We start from the raw sequence: 19,556 nt of genomic DNA, 5'->3' as shown, positions 1-19,556 counted from the left end.
CTTCAATGGGAATTTAATGTTTGTGTAGGACAAAAATACACTAAGCCTATTTGCTCAGATGCTATGACGTAAAATTCTCCATTTATTGCCAATTGGAATTTAATCTTTGAACTATAGCCCATATAGCACCCCGCTTTGTGGCGGGATCAAAGCGTGTCGCCACTCTCTTACTACATTACTCACTTTGGCTTTGTAACGAGTGGTAGATCCATGTGGGTTCCACCACATGGATCTGATGTCACACTAGGTCAGCCCGGACCCAATATAGGGATCAGCATACTAGACATATCATTATGTCATATAGCACAACGGGCTAGTCCAATATCTCCATATATGGAGAACAGTGGTGGAAAGTAACAGTACTTTTACTTATGTACAATTTTGAGGTATTTGTACTTTACTTGAGTATTTCCAATTTCCAATACTTTTACTTCTACTCCACTACATCTCAGAGCCAAAATTTGTACTTTTACTTCACTACAATCATTTGAAAACTTTAGTTACTAGTTACTTTGGAGATTTAAATTTTGATTAGAAAACATACATTAACCTCTTCAGCCCTATACATTTCGGCCATTTGAAAATAGCCGATCTACAAGCTCACAATGCATCATTGTGAGCTTGTAGATCGGCTATTTTCAATAGATTTTGTACACATTTTGAACTTGTGAAATGGGACATTCTTCAATATGAGTACTTTTAGTTTTAGTACTTTAAGTACATTTTGATGCCGATACTTTGGTACTTTTACTCAAGTACATTTTCAATTCCATACTTTTACTTGTAACAAAGTAGTTCTAAATTGCAGTATTGGTACTTTTACTTTTACTTTTTCCACCACTGGTATAGTCACTGGATCCAATCCAATGACAAGCTGATGGCGACTCCTCTCCTAATCACAGATGTCCCTCCGCCGTCCTATGCTTTGATGATGCTGCCGGTAGCAAACCAGACAAGATGATAAAGACGGACTTATTATTGAACAAAATGAAAAATAGACAAGCTCAACATTTCTGACTCGTACCCCTCCCCCCATTTACCAACGGCCCCTTCTTTATGATTAGCATTTGAATGAGAGGCCATTCATTCATCCACTGCTCAGGAACAATGAGTGCATTCTGTGTAACACGTTGAAAACACATTGTCAGTCCCCTGACTGACTGACTGACCAATCACGGGACCATTCTCTGAGGCCCCCCTTTAAAAAAAAAAAACACGTAGGGACGCGAGCCATGTTGCGTCCACAGACCGACCGACCATGTATTTTAATTCAGACAGCCAGTAATGGGTAGAACATTTTCGGCGTTTTTTCTTTAAATGTTTTTTTTGCAGCTTTCACCTTTATTTTATATTTTTTATAGAGGGACAGACAGTAGGCTGACAGGAAATGGGGGAGATAGATGGGGGAGTGACATGCAGTAAAGGCCGTCGGGATCGGGAGTCGAACCCGCGGCACACTGCCAGACTCGGACTACCGGCCAAGGTGCCTGGACCGCTGAGCCACAGCCCAGGCGTTTTTTTTGAGTGGTGTAAACCACTCCTACGACTGGCTTTGTTAGTTTACGTGTCTGTCTGTCTGTCTGTCTGTCTGTCTGTCTGTCCGTACCAAAAAATGAGCATGGTTGCTACGGTCACCCAGTTCACCCGGGTGTGATTTCATTACGTCAGACATTACGTCAGACCACAGCTGATCAGGCTATATAAGACCTTACACCTGCACTCAGTTCACACGGGTGTGATTTTTTTTAAACTGACCGGTCCCGCAGTGTTATGAGTGCGTACAGGACACATTTGAATGGCGATAAATTACTTTACGAAAAACACAAAAAAATATAAAATATGGAGATAAGAGGTTTCTGCCCGACAGTGACGACTATGCATGAGACCACAGACCCCCATTTTATTACCTTTCGTCTCTGGGTCGACACCCCAATATATACTAACCCCCCCAGTGGTAGTTTAACTCTTGAGAGTGTACAAATGGAACCAAATGGACCCATAAGGGTTTATTTGGTTCCATTTGTACATTCCCGGAGTTATAGACCCAGTCTCACGAATGTCGACGTAAAATATCCTCAAAGAACTGATCAAGATCGATATAGATTTTCCAAAGAACATTTTTCTGGGAAATGTACTCTGTCAAGTAGGGTACAGGATTTAGTTCTGACATACTATTGGTCCGACAGTCATTAGAAAGACAACCTACCTCAAACCCTATTGGTCAGACAGTCATTAGAACGACAACCTACCTCAAACCCTATTGGTCAGACAGTCATTAGAACGACAACCTACCTCAAACCCTATTGGTCAGACAGTCATTAGAACGACAACCTACCTCAAACCCTATTGGTCAGACAGTCATTAGAACGACAACCTACCTCAAACCCTATTGGTCAGACAGTCATTAGAACGACAACCTACCTCAAACCCTAACCTAACCATAACCGCAGGCACGGGAGCAGCGCATGTTCTCCATTTTTAATGTTCATGAGGGCTGGAAAAAACCCTTAAATCCTGGACAGCATCTGTGTCATTCTAGATGTCTCTGTCGAGTACACAGGAGGGGGGGGGGATATTAATAGCATACTGTAGTTCAATGTTGAAAAATAGTGGTATTCCCCCTTTAAGGATATGCAACCTGTGGGCTATGAACTGAGGGATGGCAGACATCCTTGTGCTGTATATTTAACCCATTTTGGCCTGATGTCGAAATTGATAGTTTTTTTTAAATACCTATGTTTCTGTATCAGTGGTGCTCAATATTTCATGTCAAGGACCCCAAAAATTATATGTACTGTAATTGGCCGCCGACCCCCATCTGAAAATGTTGTTCCAGGGAGAAGCAAATATTTGAGTTAAAAATATATATTCCAAATTTGCGCCACATTTTCACGATTTTTCAAAAATAGCAGACCTACAAGCTCATAACGCGCCACCGAGTGGCGTGCTATGAGCTTGTAGATCTGCTTTTTTTCAATAGCATAATTATAACAGAACCAAAAGCGGTTCCCGCCCAGAATGGCTTAAAGGAAACACATAATTACCACCATGGCACCAGTGGATGGAGAATGAGAGCAGTGATGTTGACACTTCTCTGAAGCTGCACCATGTATTTATCCCACGCTTCCTTCTCGGCTCCCAGACGTGGCAGAGAATGTAGCGAGCCTCTGAATGGAGGGGGAAGGGCGTGACACAGGCCAACACGTCTTAACACAATCCATCCCAGCAGCCCTCTAGGGGAAATCATGGCGCCAGTGCCAGAACAATGTGTGAAAAACCAAAGGAGAAGAAGGGTCCCCTGACCAGAGCCTTAGATATAGACAGAGTTACGCAAACTGCGTTCACTTCATGGGGCTTCAGTCTTAGAGTACATATGAATAGAGACGGCACCCGAGTTCTCCTCCCATCCACTTGCATTAAGTTGCTCAAAAGCGCATGAGGCGATTTCACTGTGCATTCTGGGATGGATTGGGCCCAAACACATGAACGCGCTGCCGCTGACTATCATTGCAGGCATTCAGTGTTCACGTGTCATCGTGAACGTGCACAATGATAGTCAACGGACCAGCGCGTTCATGTGTTTGGGCCCACACTGCAATATCAAATTCGGCCACTATGTCCATTTCGCCTCAGGGTTTCATCCGGGTGCCGTCTCTATTCATATATACTCTAAGGCTTCAGTCCAATGGCGGCTCTCCTACATAGACTTCTATTGAGAATGGGGACAACCAACTGGGACCAGTCCTGGACCGGAAGTAGGCATAAATGCATTGGACCCAGGCAACAGCCCAGCTTTAATGATCTTTAAATCCCTTTATTTTAGATTATTTTGTAGTAATAGTACAACATAAACATTAAAGGGACTTTAGTTGTTACTGTACAATACTTTAAAACAGTTGTCATGTTGCACACATGTTTAAAATAGCTCTTATTTGCGCCGCCCCCGTTGAAAACAATGTGTTTCCAACTCAGTTCAGGGCTGCATGAACAGCGCTCGAGCGCTCGGTTTCTTCCCCCTCAATGTCCTAACTCTTCTATTAGATGGCTCTGCCCCTGACTAACCAGGAAGTGTAGTCCTCCCCATAGCTTTTGTTGTTGTTGCTCTAGGAGGAGCAGCAATAACCTGACTCCGCCAGATGGGGCAGCAGAGAGTACACTGGGTTCCCCCTTCCTGCTCCCATCTGGGAACTCTCAGGCAGACTTGATGCTCCGGCCACCAAACGGCCTGGCCAATCAGCGGCAGCTAGAGGCGGGATCAAGGCATACACAGTGCTGCCTTGATCCCGCCTTGGTGGCCAAATCCCAAAGATTTGAGTTAAAACGTTTTAACTCAAATCTTTGCTTCTGGGTCCCTGGAACTAAATCTTTTGACATGGGGTCGGCGGCCAAATACATAATTTGGGACTTTTTTTTCCGTTTGTTTTTTAATCAACCCCAGGGCTTAATGGGTGAAAATGTTGGCGTATCCCCAAACAGACAAGGCCTCCTCACCTCACACCACCCCTGTGGTCTTCCCAGGCTGGGAACCATGGAGGACATACATAGTACAGCCCTGGCGTGTGTACAGTAGTCGCTCGCAGCAGAAAATAGAACCTCACCAGCCGCCAGGTTTTAGGATTACCCACTCAGGTTCAGATTTCACGCTACAAGTCACAGGCAGGTTTGATTTGTGCCACTGCCAAGATAATTAAAAAAGACACACACACAATGAGCTGATATATCCATAGGGCCTTGCAGATATCAGATGCATTCTCATAGAGCCTCACGCACGAGCTTCTCCGCGATTAAACCATTCTGGGCGGGAACCCCTTTTGGTGTTTTAAGGATTATATTATACTTTAGCTATTGAAAAATAGCAGATCTACAAGCTCTGAGTGCCGCGCTACGAGCTTGTAGGTCTGCTATTTTTTTTAAATCATGAAAATGTGGAGCAAATCTTCGAATATATATTCTTTCAGAGCGAACATTTTTAACTCAAATATTAGCTTCTGGGGGGTCCTTGAAACAACATATTTTGAGATGGGGGTTGGTGGCCAAATACATATCATTTTTGGGGTCCTTGACATGAAATATTGAGCACCACTGATATAGAACCCTGAGGGTTTTCAGACAATTGTCGGGCCTAAATGGGTTAAAGCAAGGAAACCACTGTGCAAAAGCAGTCCTCTCCTCAGCACCGTGCGCACGTTGGGTGCCATATGGGAGCAGGTCCTCTGCCCCCCTTTTAGTTCTATATATAGACCTTTTCCATCAAAGCAATGGACCCTTAATGTTGCTGTGCCAGCATTGCCCTTCTCAAAGCAGCTGCCAAGCTGAAGTCAACAGGCCAATATTAATGCACATGCGTGCTGCACATAGAATGTACTACGACGTACGCATCACTACATAAACACCACCTCTCATCAAGTTGTGCAAGAGAACATGGGTTACCAATGCAGAGAACAGGGGTTACCAATGCAGAGAACAGGGGTTACCAATGCAGAGAACAGGGGTTACCAATGCAGAGAACACGGGTTACCAATGCAGAGAACAGGGGTTATACCAATGCAGAGAACAGGGGTTACCAATGCAGAGAACAGGGGTTACCAATGCAGAGAACAGGGGTTATACCAATGCAGAGAACAGGGGTTACCAATGCAGAGAACAGGGGTTACCAATGCAGAGAACAGGGGTTACCAATGCAGAGAACAGGGGTTATACCAATGCAGAGAACAGGGGTTACCAATGCAGAGAACAGGGGTTACCAATGCAGAGAACAGGGGTTATACCAATGCAGAGAACAGGGGTTATACCAATGCAGAGAACAGGGGTTACCAATGCAGAGAACAGGGGTTACCAATGCAGAGAACAGGGGTTACCAATGCAAGAGAACAGGGGTTACGAATCTTCAGCTCCAAACCCCCAAAAGAGGAATTTGGTGTCTCCCCATAACCCAAATGTACAAAATACATTATGAATTAACCACTCAACTTGAACACCAGCATGCATATTCTGGGAGGAACATTAGCCAAAAATGGCCGATGTGCAGTGCAATGCGTTGTGAGACATAAGTACTTCTGTATACTTTGGTCTTAACCTGGTCAGTATCTCAGTTTATCAAGACTGTTCTTGTTCTCATTGATGGAACAATAGAAGGAGCCGCTGCAGCATTCGTGCATGTACTGTTGTGTTGACCCATTTCGACCTGAGGACGATTCTACAAATGTCTTCTAAATCCTGACAATTTTCTGAAAAACCTATGTTTCTATGTCAGTGGTTCTCAAACTATTTCATGTCAAGGACCCCCAAAAATGATATGTATTTGGCCTCCGACCTCCATCTCAAAATATGTTGTTCCAGCCCCCCCCCCAGAAACAAAGATTTGAGTTTAAAAACGTTCGCTCTGAAAGAATATATATGCAAAGATTTGCGACACATTTTCACGATTTTTCAAAAATAGCAGTCCTACAAGCTATTAGCTTGATACTTTAGCTATTTTTCAATAGCTAAAGTATAACATAATGCTTAAAACACCAACAGGGGTTCCGCCCAGAATGGGTTAAAGTGCTGAACTAATGGTACGGAGGCTATAAATAAAGATTCACAACCTAATGGTGCCTAATGGTCGTGTGCCGTGTACTGTACGTGTCAGGACTGCAGGCTGTCCCAGGTGTGGCCAATCCACAATGATTGAGACATGGATGGCTATATTATATAACCAGAATATGGCAAATGTCTGTCTTTATAAATCTGATCAAAAGGTCCTTTTTTATTTTTTTTATTATAGCGGGTTTTCACACCTTTGTGTCCGTCTCATTGACAAAGTTCAGAGGAACTTTGTGAATGAAATAGGAACAATTATTTTTACTTATAGGAACAATTAGTTACTTATAAATAACTTACTTATAAATATACAGTGGAGAAGAAGCAAATGACATTTTCAAAAAACGGGACAACAATATCCCCATTATGAACGTATAAAGGGAGTAAATTTCCATATACATTGTGGGTTAATGCATTATTAATCAGTACATGAAAATAATTGTCTATATGAAAGTGGTCCTTGATATCAAACTATCCATGTTAAATTGTTACTTGTCTTTATTTTCCATTCTGCCATATGGAACGTGTATGTTTGTTTGATGTACAAGCCTATATATGCATGCATATGCAATTCTGCTGGGATTTCCACTAAAAGCTTTCAGTGTGAGTTGCCCTTTACGTTAGACGATTGTGGAACAATAAGAATAGGTCAACGAGGCATTCAGTACAGCCTATTGCATGTATTATTGCCGATAGTGATTCTGACGTGCAATTCCATGATCTCCCCATTATAGAATATAAATGTCTCTTGTTATGTGTGTTTTCCTGCTGAGTGAGGTCTCTGTTTTATTGAGCCCTCGAGACACACATGGTGTCTGAAATGGTTTGACTCTTAGGTCTTAACCCATTAAGACCTGAGGAGTCAGGACTATAAAATATAAAAATAAAAATCATAATAATAAATCCTATGTTTCGAGGTCAGTGCATGGTTCTTACACCTTTTCACGTCTAGGACCTCAAAAATTATATGTAATTGGCCACCGACCCCCCCATCTGAAAATATGTTGTTCCAGGGACCCCCCCCCCCCCCCCCAGAAGCAAATAGTTGAGTTAAAAATGTTTGCAGTGAAAGAATATATATTCAAAGATTCGTGCCACATTAAAGGTATATTCAGTGATTTTGCTTCATTCAAATATCACTTTTTTTTATTTTTTATTTGGATAATCCTCCCTACTATAGAGTGTGCTGACCAAGGAGTTCCTCCCTGTCCCCAGTGAGCCCCTGGGGTCAAAAACCCCTAGTTTCAGTTTTGGTGGCGGGTGGCAAAGCCTTCATCCAATCAGGATGAGAGGGGACTTCCTCCAATCATGTGTGGGGGCGGGCCTTGGTGCACATGCTGTTGCACTTCCCCCCACTGTAGAGCGTGTGCATGTGCACATTTTGTTACCGGGCGGACTGGGTGGTTTTCCAAATCACCCAAATCACTGAATGCTCCTTTAACATGATTACAAGCTTGTACTGTATATCTGCGATTTTCCAACAGCTAAAGTTTCAAATAATGTTTTAAATAATGGTTTAAGACAAGTGGTTAACTAGCAGTACCGTTTCGAACTTGAATCCTGAAAAGTACGTTTTGGACATAGGTACGGATTTGAGTATTTTCTGCGAGGACGTAGACTCTTTTTTTAAAAGTAATATAAAGAGTTTATATGGAAATTGGGGTTTAACGGCACACTTCAAAACAACACGGATCATATGGAATTCATAAGACTTCGGAATTGGATTTTAAAACATGGGGAATTCAGTAGATCGAACGGCTCATCTGCGGGAACTTTGCTCACGGGGGAAGAATACCGCTTCGCTTCACGACTTTTAACGATAAGGTAAAGTGTCGAAACCGTTTCAGAGACTCCGTTTTGGCTCTCCAAGCAGCAACTGGACGAGTGTTGTTATTTTATGGCTGACAGAAGACGTGTTCTAGTGGAGTGTGGAGCTATATATCTCCAAAGTAAAGCAGCATTATTGATTCCATCTTCTTCTATATGTCAAGTTCATGGGCTTCGCTCTGGAAGACCCAATATGCACTATCCCTCTCTGTACCTACCCCCACATTCCATAACAGTTTTTCACTGTCTCTCGTTATAAACATATACACAGTCACGGTGCTCAAAACGTGCGTGCGTGCGTGTGTGCGTGCGTGCGTGTGATAGATGAGAGCCTTGGGGGAGAGGTCCCTTAATACTGTATGTGATGTGAGTAATTCTTCCATCACTGTCCACAACTCACCCTTTTTGCAAACAAATATATGTTAATGTTGTTTAGAAGAACATTTTCCTGGGGGTCTTTATGTGTGTAATATGTGGTTTTAGATATTTTTGATTTTAGCCGTGGGCCCAGTGTCTCTGATGTCATGGACACTGGGCTCACTTCCTTCCTGGACTACAATTCCCATAATGCTTTGGTGCACTGCTCCTCCTTGTGGATAGGGGGAGGGCTGTCTTACTGAGACAACATGTAGTCCAGGAAGAAAGTGAGCCCAGTGTCCATGACATCAGAGAAAGAATATATATTCAAAGATGTGCGCCACATTTTCACTATTTAAAAAAAATCAGACCCGTCTGAAGTGAGTGGTACTGTACTGTACTGTACTGTACTGTACTGTACTGTACTGTACTGTACTGTACTGTACTGTACTGTACTGTACTGTACTGTACTGTACTGTACTGTACTGTACTGTACAAGCCCTCCTCCCTGGCCTGTGTGTGTCTGTCTGTGTGTTAGGCTGTGCAACAGTGACACCTGGTGGTGAACAAACGCTATATATTTCCGTGCTCGGACACAAGGACACAGGTACACAGGGACATACACACACATAGCTGTCTATAGGAGTGGTTGCACCACTCAAAAATAGCAGATCTACAAGCTTGTAGCGCGGCACCGAGTGCCGCGCTACAAGCTTGTAGATCTGCTATTTTTCAATAGCTAAATTATGACATAATGCGTAAAAGTTAAATCACCAAAAGGGGTTCACGTGCTGAATGGGTTGAGCACAGTGCTTGAGTAGATGTAGCCTGCTTAGTTACCTTGCACCACTGGAGGTGGGCCTATAAATAGTGGAGTCAAAAAACACACGCAGCGCGCTAGTCGAAAATAGAAGGAAGTCTTTCCGGAAAGGAATTAATCTACTGCCAGCAAATGGATTCACATCCCACAGGGCTTAGTCAACACACTGCAAATAACACTTTAATAACACCCGGAAATTAAAGGCAAATATGAATGTGAACCGTGTTATTGACTGAAATATGTCGCTGATAGTTTTTTTTCTCCGTTGCCAATAATACCGAGCGAGAGTGTTGGGTTCTGAAACGGCCACCAAACGTATTCACGATTTTTCAAACACTAAAAAAAAAAATCGGACTTATTCAAAAATAAGCTTGTACTCCTGCTGTTTTTGAATATCCAATGCTATTCCTGTAGAGCAGTGGTTTTCAACCTTTTTCATATCAAGGTCCATTATTTATTTGGCATTTGAGCCACGGAACAACCATTTGATGACATTTAGTCTCTCAGACCCAAGACTTTGGATATATTGTTGTCGTTGGATAAGATTTTGTCCACAGTTCCATGCTGTATTGACGTGGTACCATTAGGAGAGATAACAAGCAAACATTGATCAAGAATAACAATTCTTCTGCATTCTCTAATTGTGTAGACTTCTTGTAAATTAAGTAATGCACAATTGCACATGTTTAACAATAATTTAACTCTTGAGTGCGTAAAACCACTGGTTGAAAACCACTGCTGTAGGTCTACAAGCTTGCTGTCAAATCTATTGTTGCTGTCGGGAGGCAACCACCTAACTCCATTTTGGTTTTATTAATTTTGTTTGCATAAATCAGTGCTATTGAACACCCTTTACGTCTGTGTGTTGTTTAGAAAATATTTAACCAAAAACGCTTTGGACAAAACCTCCATTGGACCCTCAAACTGTCAGCTAAAACAGCTAACTCCACCACCTCTCCGCCTCTCATGGAAGTAATTGACAATATATAAAGTCACACCACCAACTTTGATGAGGCAGTATTGCTTTGTTTTCAAAATATAAGGTCTTCTTAATTTCCTGAAAACTTTATATTTTTCATTTGCTGAAAAATTAACATTTTGGAGTCGGGAAGTTTCTTCCCGACAGCAGAGATATTATGAATTTGAGAGGTCCTCGAGGGGCACGGAAACGTTTAGAGAACCACTGATTTTACCACTGACATGTTGTACAATCAGCCTCAGGTCTCTAAACAGCTTGAGAATAGCCAGCGTGTGCTCTTGCCTCTCCATTACTTTCTGTTAAGCAGTGCCCCGTGCTGACAGAGCTTGGTACATGTAACGTAAGGCTGACCCGCGTCTTATCACCGTGTTCCCCGCCCCAGAGAGAGAGGCCTAACAGCGGGCAGACAGAGGGGCTACAGATGGCAGAGAACCACATGTTTATGGGCCTAGTGATGGCCATTGTTGTGTTTTTTATGAAGAGGGCAACAGTAGGAGGCATTGTGTCTTTTTCTTGTGTGGCATTGTGCACACAATGTATGCAGGCTATACTTGGACTACGTGGATAGGCTGAGAAGTAAAATAAGGGTTGAACGGGGGGAAATCCTGGCGGGTTTAGGGGTTCCTCAGGGATTTATACTAGTGTCTTTTCTGTTTTCTTTATCACAGTAAAGCTTTGGCTGAAAATAGCAGATCGCCAAGCTCACAACAAGGACGGGGCGAGTACAACCCCGCTAGGGGACCCCCCCCCCCCCTGGTCCACACAGAGCATATAGTGGACGATTTAAGTGGTTTTAAGTAGTGATGGGAGATTAATCTGCAAACACATCGGTATCGGACGATTTGAGTTGTTTTTAGATTAATGGGCATCGGTTCGATTAATCAATCAGATCGATTAATTAATCGGTCCGATGAATCGGTCTGTCTTTACAGATAAACAAGCCCAAAGTAACAGCTTGAACAGATCTACAAGCTCACAATATTAAATATAAAGGTATTTAAGTTAAATTGGACTTGCCTAAGCCTGCAGTGCAGATACCCTGTTACATGTATTTTTCAGAATGGACAAAATTATTATAATTTTTCAATACAGAATGAGATCATATCGACATCGGCCATAACAACAATTAATTATATCGGATATCGATATCGGCCAAAATGTCTGATCGGCACATCCCTAGTTATAAGGTATTGAAAGTTAAATTTTTAAAACGTATTGTGTTGGACACAGGAAATGTACCCTTTAAAGTCATGTTGTGATTGCGGGCGACGCCTGCGTCACCCGCTCCCAGTCTGAAAGGGCCTTCCTTAACACTTACACGTTACAATCTGGGCGCCCGCTGGCGCATGCCACATATATAGGCTCTGGCTCTGACTCCTGTTCGACTCCCGTTCATGACGACCTTTAGCTGCGTGTCTCTCCCCTTCTCTCCCTTTCCTGTCAGTCTTCACTTGATACTATCAATAAAGGCAAAAAGCCAAAAAACAAATCTTTAAAAAAAGCAGCACACACCCCCCACCTTCAGGTTCCTTCATCAGCCCTCACCGCACCCAATTTATTTTTCACTTCTAAATTTAGAGTAGCCAATTAATTAGTGCCCTTTGTCTCCCAATGTAGTTGCCCATTCCCGCATTCTCCACACGTCTATGTGTAACCTAACCTCGCTGGTTCACAGACAAAGAACGAACATTTACTCAACTTCTCCGCGCGTCCATTTACATTTACTTAAGTGCAATTTTGAGGTGTTTGTACTTTGCTTGAGTAATTCCAATTTCCAATACTTTTACTTCTACTCCTACTACGCTATACATCTCGCAGGCTAATATTGTACTTTTACTCCACTGCATTTATTTTAACACTTTAGTTACTAGTTACTTTGATTATTTTAACCAAACATACATTACCAACGTCAGCCCTATATACATTTTGGCCATTTGAAAATAGCAGATCTACAAGCTCACAATGCATCACATTGTGAGCATATTTTAAAATATAGGCGCTATAGAGTGCCAGCAGATATGGCCGATTTATCTTTGAAAATCCCCGCCTTCCCACCCCCAAAACCGGGAGGCATAATGTTCCATCCTTACCTCGCGCTGGTCACGCTAAAGTCTCTCTAGAAGCGTTAAAATTCCAAATGAGAGGCATGCTGAAGTCAGAAATGAAGACGGGTAAAAACCATGAAGAGAGTTCCCTAGATTAGGAGATACGAGCCATTATTTTGGGGCCGCAAACAAGGAAGTGAACGGCAGTGCGCATGCGCGAATCAACAAGGAGTACATTGCAGAAGGAGAGGCCAACCCATTTATTTTATCAATGAAAATGACCAATGGATGCCTATACACGTCCTTAGCACCCCGTGGTTTAAAAGACGTGTATACACCGTACGTCCTTAGCAAGAATGGTGTTAATACACAGAACAGCCATAATCCAGTGCATTTGTCCACAAACTATTGAATATAGTTGGGTATTTTTTTGTTTTCTTGTCTTTTTTTTGGCAAGCACTGCTATGACACTGTCAAACTGCCGGGGATAATGGATGGTATGGACGAGCGGGCTTGTGGCTGCTGAATAAGGAACAAAACATTGTATCCATAATGTTGGCTGCAGCCTGAACAAAACAATGATGCTGCATGCTGACTGCTCTGGTGAAATGGGTGACCCATCATATTATTTAACTCCCTCTGGTACACGTCGAGAAGGTCTAACAAGGAAGGGATGCTTCTAAATGACAAGTGTAGTTCACCGCACAACTTTATGTCGGCGTTTGAGAAGTGAACAAACTCGTCCAAACTGCAGTTTTTAAGACCTACACAATCACTGCATTAGACCAGACGTCGTCGAATGCAGCTTATGTATGATTCATGATGACTATTTCTTTATTTCCATGTTTTTTCTTACTGTAAGTCAAGTTTTTTCACAAAAAACACTCCTTGGGCTAAATCCGGCCATAGCCACTTGCCCAAATGTTCCCAAATGTAATGACCTCATCACATTTGTGATGACAGCTATGGCTGTTTTTAGCCCAAGGAGTGTTTTTCGTGCAAAACTAATGCTTGGAATGCATTCAGAATAATGTAAACACCCTAGTTTGACATGTCACATGCTACTTAAAGCAAAATGGAATTTAGAACATTTTGCCTAGGGTGGTTGAATAGAAACCAATGTGGGATATGTTAGTAGTAGACACCTTTACAAACACATTGGTGAAGAAAATTCTTGGTAAGAAATGTTTACAGATTGTATTAATATCCTCTCTCTCTCTCTCTCTCTCTCTCTCTCTCTCCTCTCTCTCTCTCTCTCTCTCTCTCTCTCTCTCTCTCTCTCTCTCTCTCTCTCTCTCTCTCTCTCTCTCTCTCTCTCTCTCCTCTCTCTCTCTCTCTCTCTCTCTCTCTCTCACACACACACACACACACACACACACACACACACACACACACACACACACACACACACACACACACACACACACACACACACACACACACACACACACACACACACACACACACACACACACACACACACACACACACACACACACACACACACACACACACACACACACACACACACTCTCTCTCTCTCTCTCTCTCTCCCTCTCTCTCCCTCCTCTGGCTGTGAAGCCAGCGGAGAGCTGGCATAATGATTTGTCACAGAGTCTGCGAGCCTTTGCCGTTCGTTGTGCGGTTCTAATTCTGACAATGATCCGTAATTGAATGTGAGCCTGCCTAATGGTCTGCTCCTCATCGCCCTCTCTCTCTCTCTCTCTCTCTCTCTCTCTGCCGCTCTAACCAGATTATCCTCATAAGTACGGCGCGGAGGGTGGGCTGTGCCGACCACACGGTGTTCGAGAGGATGAAGAAATACCAGGCATCAGCTGTGGTGGAGGAGGAGGAGGAGGAGGAGGACCCGGTGGCGGTGAGTCTGTGCATGCACGCACGCATGCATGCACGCACGCACGCACGTACTTGCACACACACACACACACACACACGTACGCACACACCAGTGTTGACTTTGACAGCAAATTTTGATGTAGTTAGTTTTAGTCGTATTTTAGTCCTCTGAATAGTTCTATTTTTAGTCTAGTTTTTGTCGACTAAATATCATAAGATTTTAGTCGATTAAATCTACAGTTGATTTAGTCTTGAAATGGGCCTTGAAATGAAAAATGCACTACAGAATCACACGAAAACCATCAAATGTAGCAGATTGTCAGATCTTTCACAGATCATCAAGCTTTTTCAGTGCCTTTTACAGCTCTTTAACAGCTTGTCGATCTGCCACTTTTTGAATTTCAATCGTGAAAAGTACTAGTTTTTTGGACATACGGTACAAGGTTTCCACCCGACCCACCCATATTATACAGTATATAGTCTGGGCCCCCCCCTGTCTGGCTGGCTGACAACAGGCTATATTATATAGTCTGGGCCCCCCCCTGGCTGGCTGGCTGACGACAGGCCATATTAAACAGTATATAGTCTGGCTGGCTGGCTGACGGCAGAGGCCATATTGAACAGTATATCGTCTGCCCCCCCCCTGGCTGGCTGTCTGACGACAGGCCATATTAAACAGTATATAGTCTGGGCCCCCCCTGGCTGGCTGACGACAGAAGCCATATTGAACAGTATATAGTCTGGGCCCCCCCTGGCTGGCTGACGACAGAAGCCATATTGAACAGTATATAGTCTGGGCCCCCCCTGGCTGGCTGACGACAGAAGCCATATTGAACAGTATATAGTCTGGGCCCCCCCTGGCTGGCTGATGACAGAAGCCATATTGAACAGTATATAGTCTGGGCCCCCCCTGGCTGGCTGGCTGACGACAGAGGCCATATTGAACAGTATATAGTCTAAGCCCCCCTGGCTGGCTGGCTGACGGTCGGCTTGATATTATCTGCTGTGTCACCGTCCTGCCAAGCTGTGACTCGTTGTGGAACAGACGAGGAGCGAGCGCGGGAGATGAGGTGACATCATTTTGCTGTTCCGAGAGGTATAATAATCTGACAGGGGAGGGTGAGTCATGCCTGCCTGCCCGCCCAGTGCCCACCTGCCCGGAATATTCCCAGAATGAACTCCTGAGCGACTGACTGACTGACTGAGCTGCAGGAATATAGCTCTAGGGATCTTTTGGCCATTTCTCTCTCGATTACTTTTTCTGGTTAGTTAGTTTTTTGTTTTGTTTTTGGTATCATTTTTGTTGTAATATATACGGCATCAAGGAATCAACGCAAAATAAAATCTAATTGATTTTATTTTATATAATTTACAAAATTGCTTTATTGTGCTACTTAAAGCAGTTGTTCTCAACTGGGTCGGGCTTTGTGTGTGTGCGTGTGTGTAAAGTACGTCCTCCCCATGTGAATGTTTATATCATTAATCCGAGCTGGCGCTGAGGAAATGTATTGTCCGTGCGTTGGTACTGTACCACAACCTAGGCTGAGGAAATGAATTGTCTGTGCGTTGGTTGGTACTGTACCACAACCTAGGCTGAGGAAATGAATTGTCCGTGCGTTGGTACTGTACCACAGCCTAGGCTGAGGCTACACTGCAGATATGGAGGGCTATCACTTCCGGGTCGGGGTGGATGTGGCTCTTCTTCTTTGCTTATGAGGCTAGCGCATTTCACTGGCACTAGCCTCACGATCCCACCTATATGGTAACGGCATGGAATCGGTTAAAGTACATTTTGATGACTTTTGTACTAGTACATTTATGCATTCCGGACTTTTACTTGTGTAACAGAGTATTTCTACAGTGCCGTAATTGATACTCTTACTTATGTAAAACGCGTGAGTACTTTTTCCACCACTGGTGGGCAGGGACTTTCTCACTGCGCCACCCCGAGCGCAAATGTTAGGATGGTCAACTACAACTACACTAAAACGTGTGTGTGCGTGTGTGTGTCCGTGCATGCGTGAGTGCGTGCGTGTGTGCATGCAAAGTCAAAGTCGTACGATTTGTCACACACGTTACGGACACTCTAACCACAAGGCCACTGTCTGGTTGCATGCGTGTGTGACTGTGTGTGTGTGTGTGTGTGTGTGTATCAGGAGCTGAACAGCGTGCTGATGGAGGACAGAGACCACCACCAGGGTCCTCTGGTGCTACGGAGGAAGAGGAGAGCAGCGGGCGCTGAGAAGAACACGTGTCAGCTGTTTATCCAGACCGACCACCTCTTCTTCAAGTACTACGGCACCAGGGAGGCTGTCATCGCTCAGGTACTACACAGCACCCGTTTGCCTTATTAGAACATTACAAAAAAAATAACATTCCCCCAAAAAAGCATGTTTCGATTATTTTCTAATTCTGTTCATGTTTTGCTAAATCCAATGATTTCTTTCAGTAATGTCATGAAAAATTCCATAAAATAGAAGAAATATTGAAGAAGTGACAAAAAAGTGAATAGCCGATCTACAAGCTCACAACGTGTCACTTCGCGACGTGTTTTGAGCTTGTAGATCAGCTATTTTCACTAGCTTGGGTCCCGTGCGAATATCTGATTCCTGTTTTGGGTCACGGGCTGAAAGGTGTATTGGGAACCACTGGGTCCCAAACAGAGGGTCGACTCGGGACCCCTTGTGCGTCGCGGGACACATTGTTATGGTTCCCTTGTTTCCTACATTTGTTTTTAATAATTAGAATTTCTAAACATTTTCAAAAAACATTCCCCCCAAAAAGCTGAAGTTTTCATGAATGAAGTCAGAAGTATTTTCTTTGAATAAATCAAAGAAAAATCTGAGAAATTCCATGAATTAGAAAACGGATGTTTAAGATTAAGAAGTAGTGAAAATAGCTGAGTCGTGAGCTAGTAGTACATGGGCTATTTCCACTAAGTTTGGGTCCTGGGGGAATGTGTAGCCTAATTTCTCTTTTTTGGGTCACAGGCTACAAAGTTAGAGGAACCACTCGGGTTAGAGTTTTTCAAATTCTTCCCTGAACCCGACCCAACGTTTTCTGGCCAGGCCCAAAATGTATGCTGATTAGTTGAGCCGGGACGAGCCTCGGGGGGGGGGGAATAAATACATAAAAGAAATAAACAAATCTACTACCCCCAAAAAAAGATATTTCAACTGCCCCTAAGTGGGTGGTGATGGGTGGTGATCCACCTGAACTGAAGCCGCACCCACAGCTGTAGTTGTATGATAAAGGGGGAGGGGTTAGGGGAGGGGCTGATAGTGTGATGTCACTATATTACTGTTTATTTCATTGGCCCGTTTGACTGGCAAGGGTTCAGCCTCCAGGAAGAAACCCTAAATACAAAGTTAATACACCATTGCACATAAAAACGACTCCAGGGTGTCTAAATAAGTACTGTCACCTCATAGACACATGAAAAACTGGAAAAATACAAAAATAGTGGCACTCCATCTTTAAGTACAATCAGAGTAAAAGCAGCCATGTCTTTCCGGCACCCCAGAGCTCCTATTTTGAAGGAATCCGGGAATGATTGCGTTAAAGTGAAACAATGGAGTACTTTTCCCACCCCTGCGGGCCGTGCTGCCTTGCAGGAAGGACTCTGTTGGCTGGGCGGACGGCACGGAGTGCCACTGCCAACAGTTGGATGTACAAAAGGCTGACAGCAGCCGTGTCAGGGGCCAATTAAGAGAGCGGATTAACTTACTAACTCATCTGGTGGGTTGAAATGAGGACAGCCTCACAAACAGACAGGATTCACTTTTCTTTTAGAGTTTTTTTTGGGGGGGGGATTACCTGTACCAACAACATTTCATTGAACTCATTGAAAAGTCAATTACATTTTTTGCTGTTGAGGGCATCCGATCATTGGTAAGATCAGAAGAACCTCACGAATTTCATTGACAAAGTATCTCCTTCTATATCTTTTTATCCTACAGTATATTAAAATTGGCTTATGGGAGGACGGGCTGAGATGGGAATATCTGTCGGATCGGCGGTGCAATGTAGATAGCAGGCGAACAGGCCATAGTCGAAATGTGGGTGGAGGAACGTCACCCAAAAACAAAAAACTGTCCGGTGATAGCCAATGAAATTCATGTGTTGCTTTGTTTACCTTCCATACCACCTGTACGAGGACATCTAACTATAAATGCACCAAGAGATTTCTATGGCCCAGAGTGGACGGTGTGCTCCCGGCTGTTAAAGCTCACTGCCTGTGTAGTGTGTGTACCATCTGTTCTACACTATTGCTCAAATATGAACTCCGTAGTCGCCCACTATGGAGTTCAACAGGCAATGTACTCTGTGATCTGGAAAAAGTATGAATCGCTCATTTTCATAGACCAGGGGTGTTCAGCGTTTTTCAGGCCGTTGTTTTTTCTCCTTTTTTGCGGAGAGAGAGATGAAGCAAGGACCCCCACTACATATAAAACTGTGTTGCAGATTTCATAGATAGCTTCATAGACTTGTTTGACAGCACGGATCAGTATAATTTGAATTCATATTAAAAATCACACCCGTGTGAAGTGAGGGGCGCTAATATATTAGTCTCATGTTGATGATGTGATGTAATGGTAATGTAAAACAAACGGTGCAAACACAAACATTAAACGCCATTAACAATAAAGAGACAATACGACGTAATGAGGGACAATATGACGTAACATTTTCTTCATTGTCGATGGCGTTTTTAAAACAAACATTAAACCTGTATATAGGAGGGGCAAGCGCCCCTCAAAATCACATATTGTCAGACATTTTGACCACTTACCGTAAACCACCAATACTTGGTAAGCTTGACCTTTCAGTCTGTTGTACTAGTTTTTGGCTAATATAAAAGTTCTCCTTGGATGTTGGTTGGTTGGTTAATGAAAAATAATTAATAAATAAACTTGAATCTAATGGTTTTGTGCCACGCACTGGGCAATGTGAACTGAACATAATTTTGTCAGCCTTCTGAATTCTGATTGGTCCCTGACTGACTAACCAGCAGGCTATTTCTGCCTTGTTCCGCCCTGGTTCCGCCTTGTTTATGTTGAATTTGCTAAAACATCATTTTTGGAAAAAACTA

General features: G+C 43.3%; 1 protein-coding gene across 1 annotated transcript in view; it reads left to right on the top strand.

The window, feature by feature from the left end:
* LOC306920810 (disintegrin and metalloproteinase domain-containing protein 10-like) overlaps positions 1-19,556 on the top strand; it is a 132,498-nt gene that overhangs the window by 69,405 nt on the left and 43,537 nt on the right. The window contains 3 exon segments of the mRNA XM_079497722.1: positions 14,364-14,392; positions 14,394-14,486; positions 16,621-16,788. Of these exon segments, the coding sequence (XP_079353848.1) occupies positions 14,364-14,392; positions 14,394-14,486; positions 16,621-16,788 (290 nt within the window).

Source organism: Electrona antarctica, assembly GCF_951216825.1.
Source record: "Electrona antarctica genome assembly, chromosome: 3".
NCBI lineage: Eukaryota > Metazoa > Chordata > Actinopteri > Myctophiformes > Myctophidae > Electrona > Electrona antarctica.
Note: the sequence above shows the minus strand (reverse complement) of the source record. Positions and strands in the feature narration are given on the sequence as shown.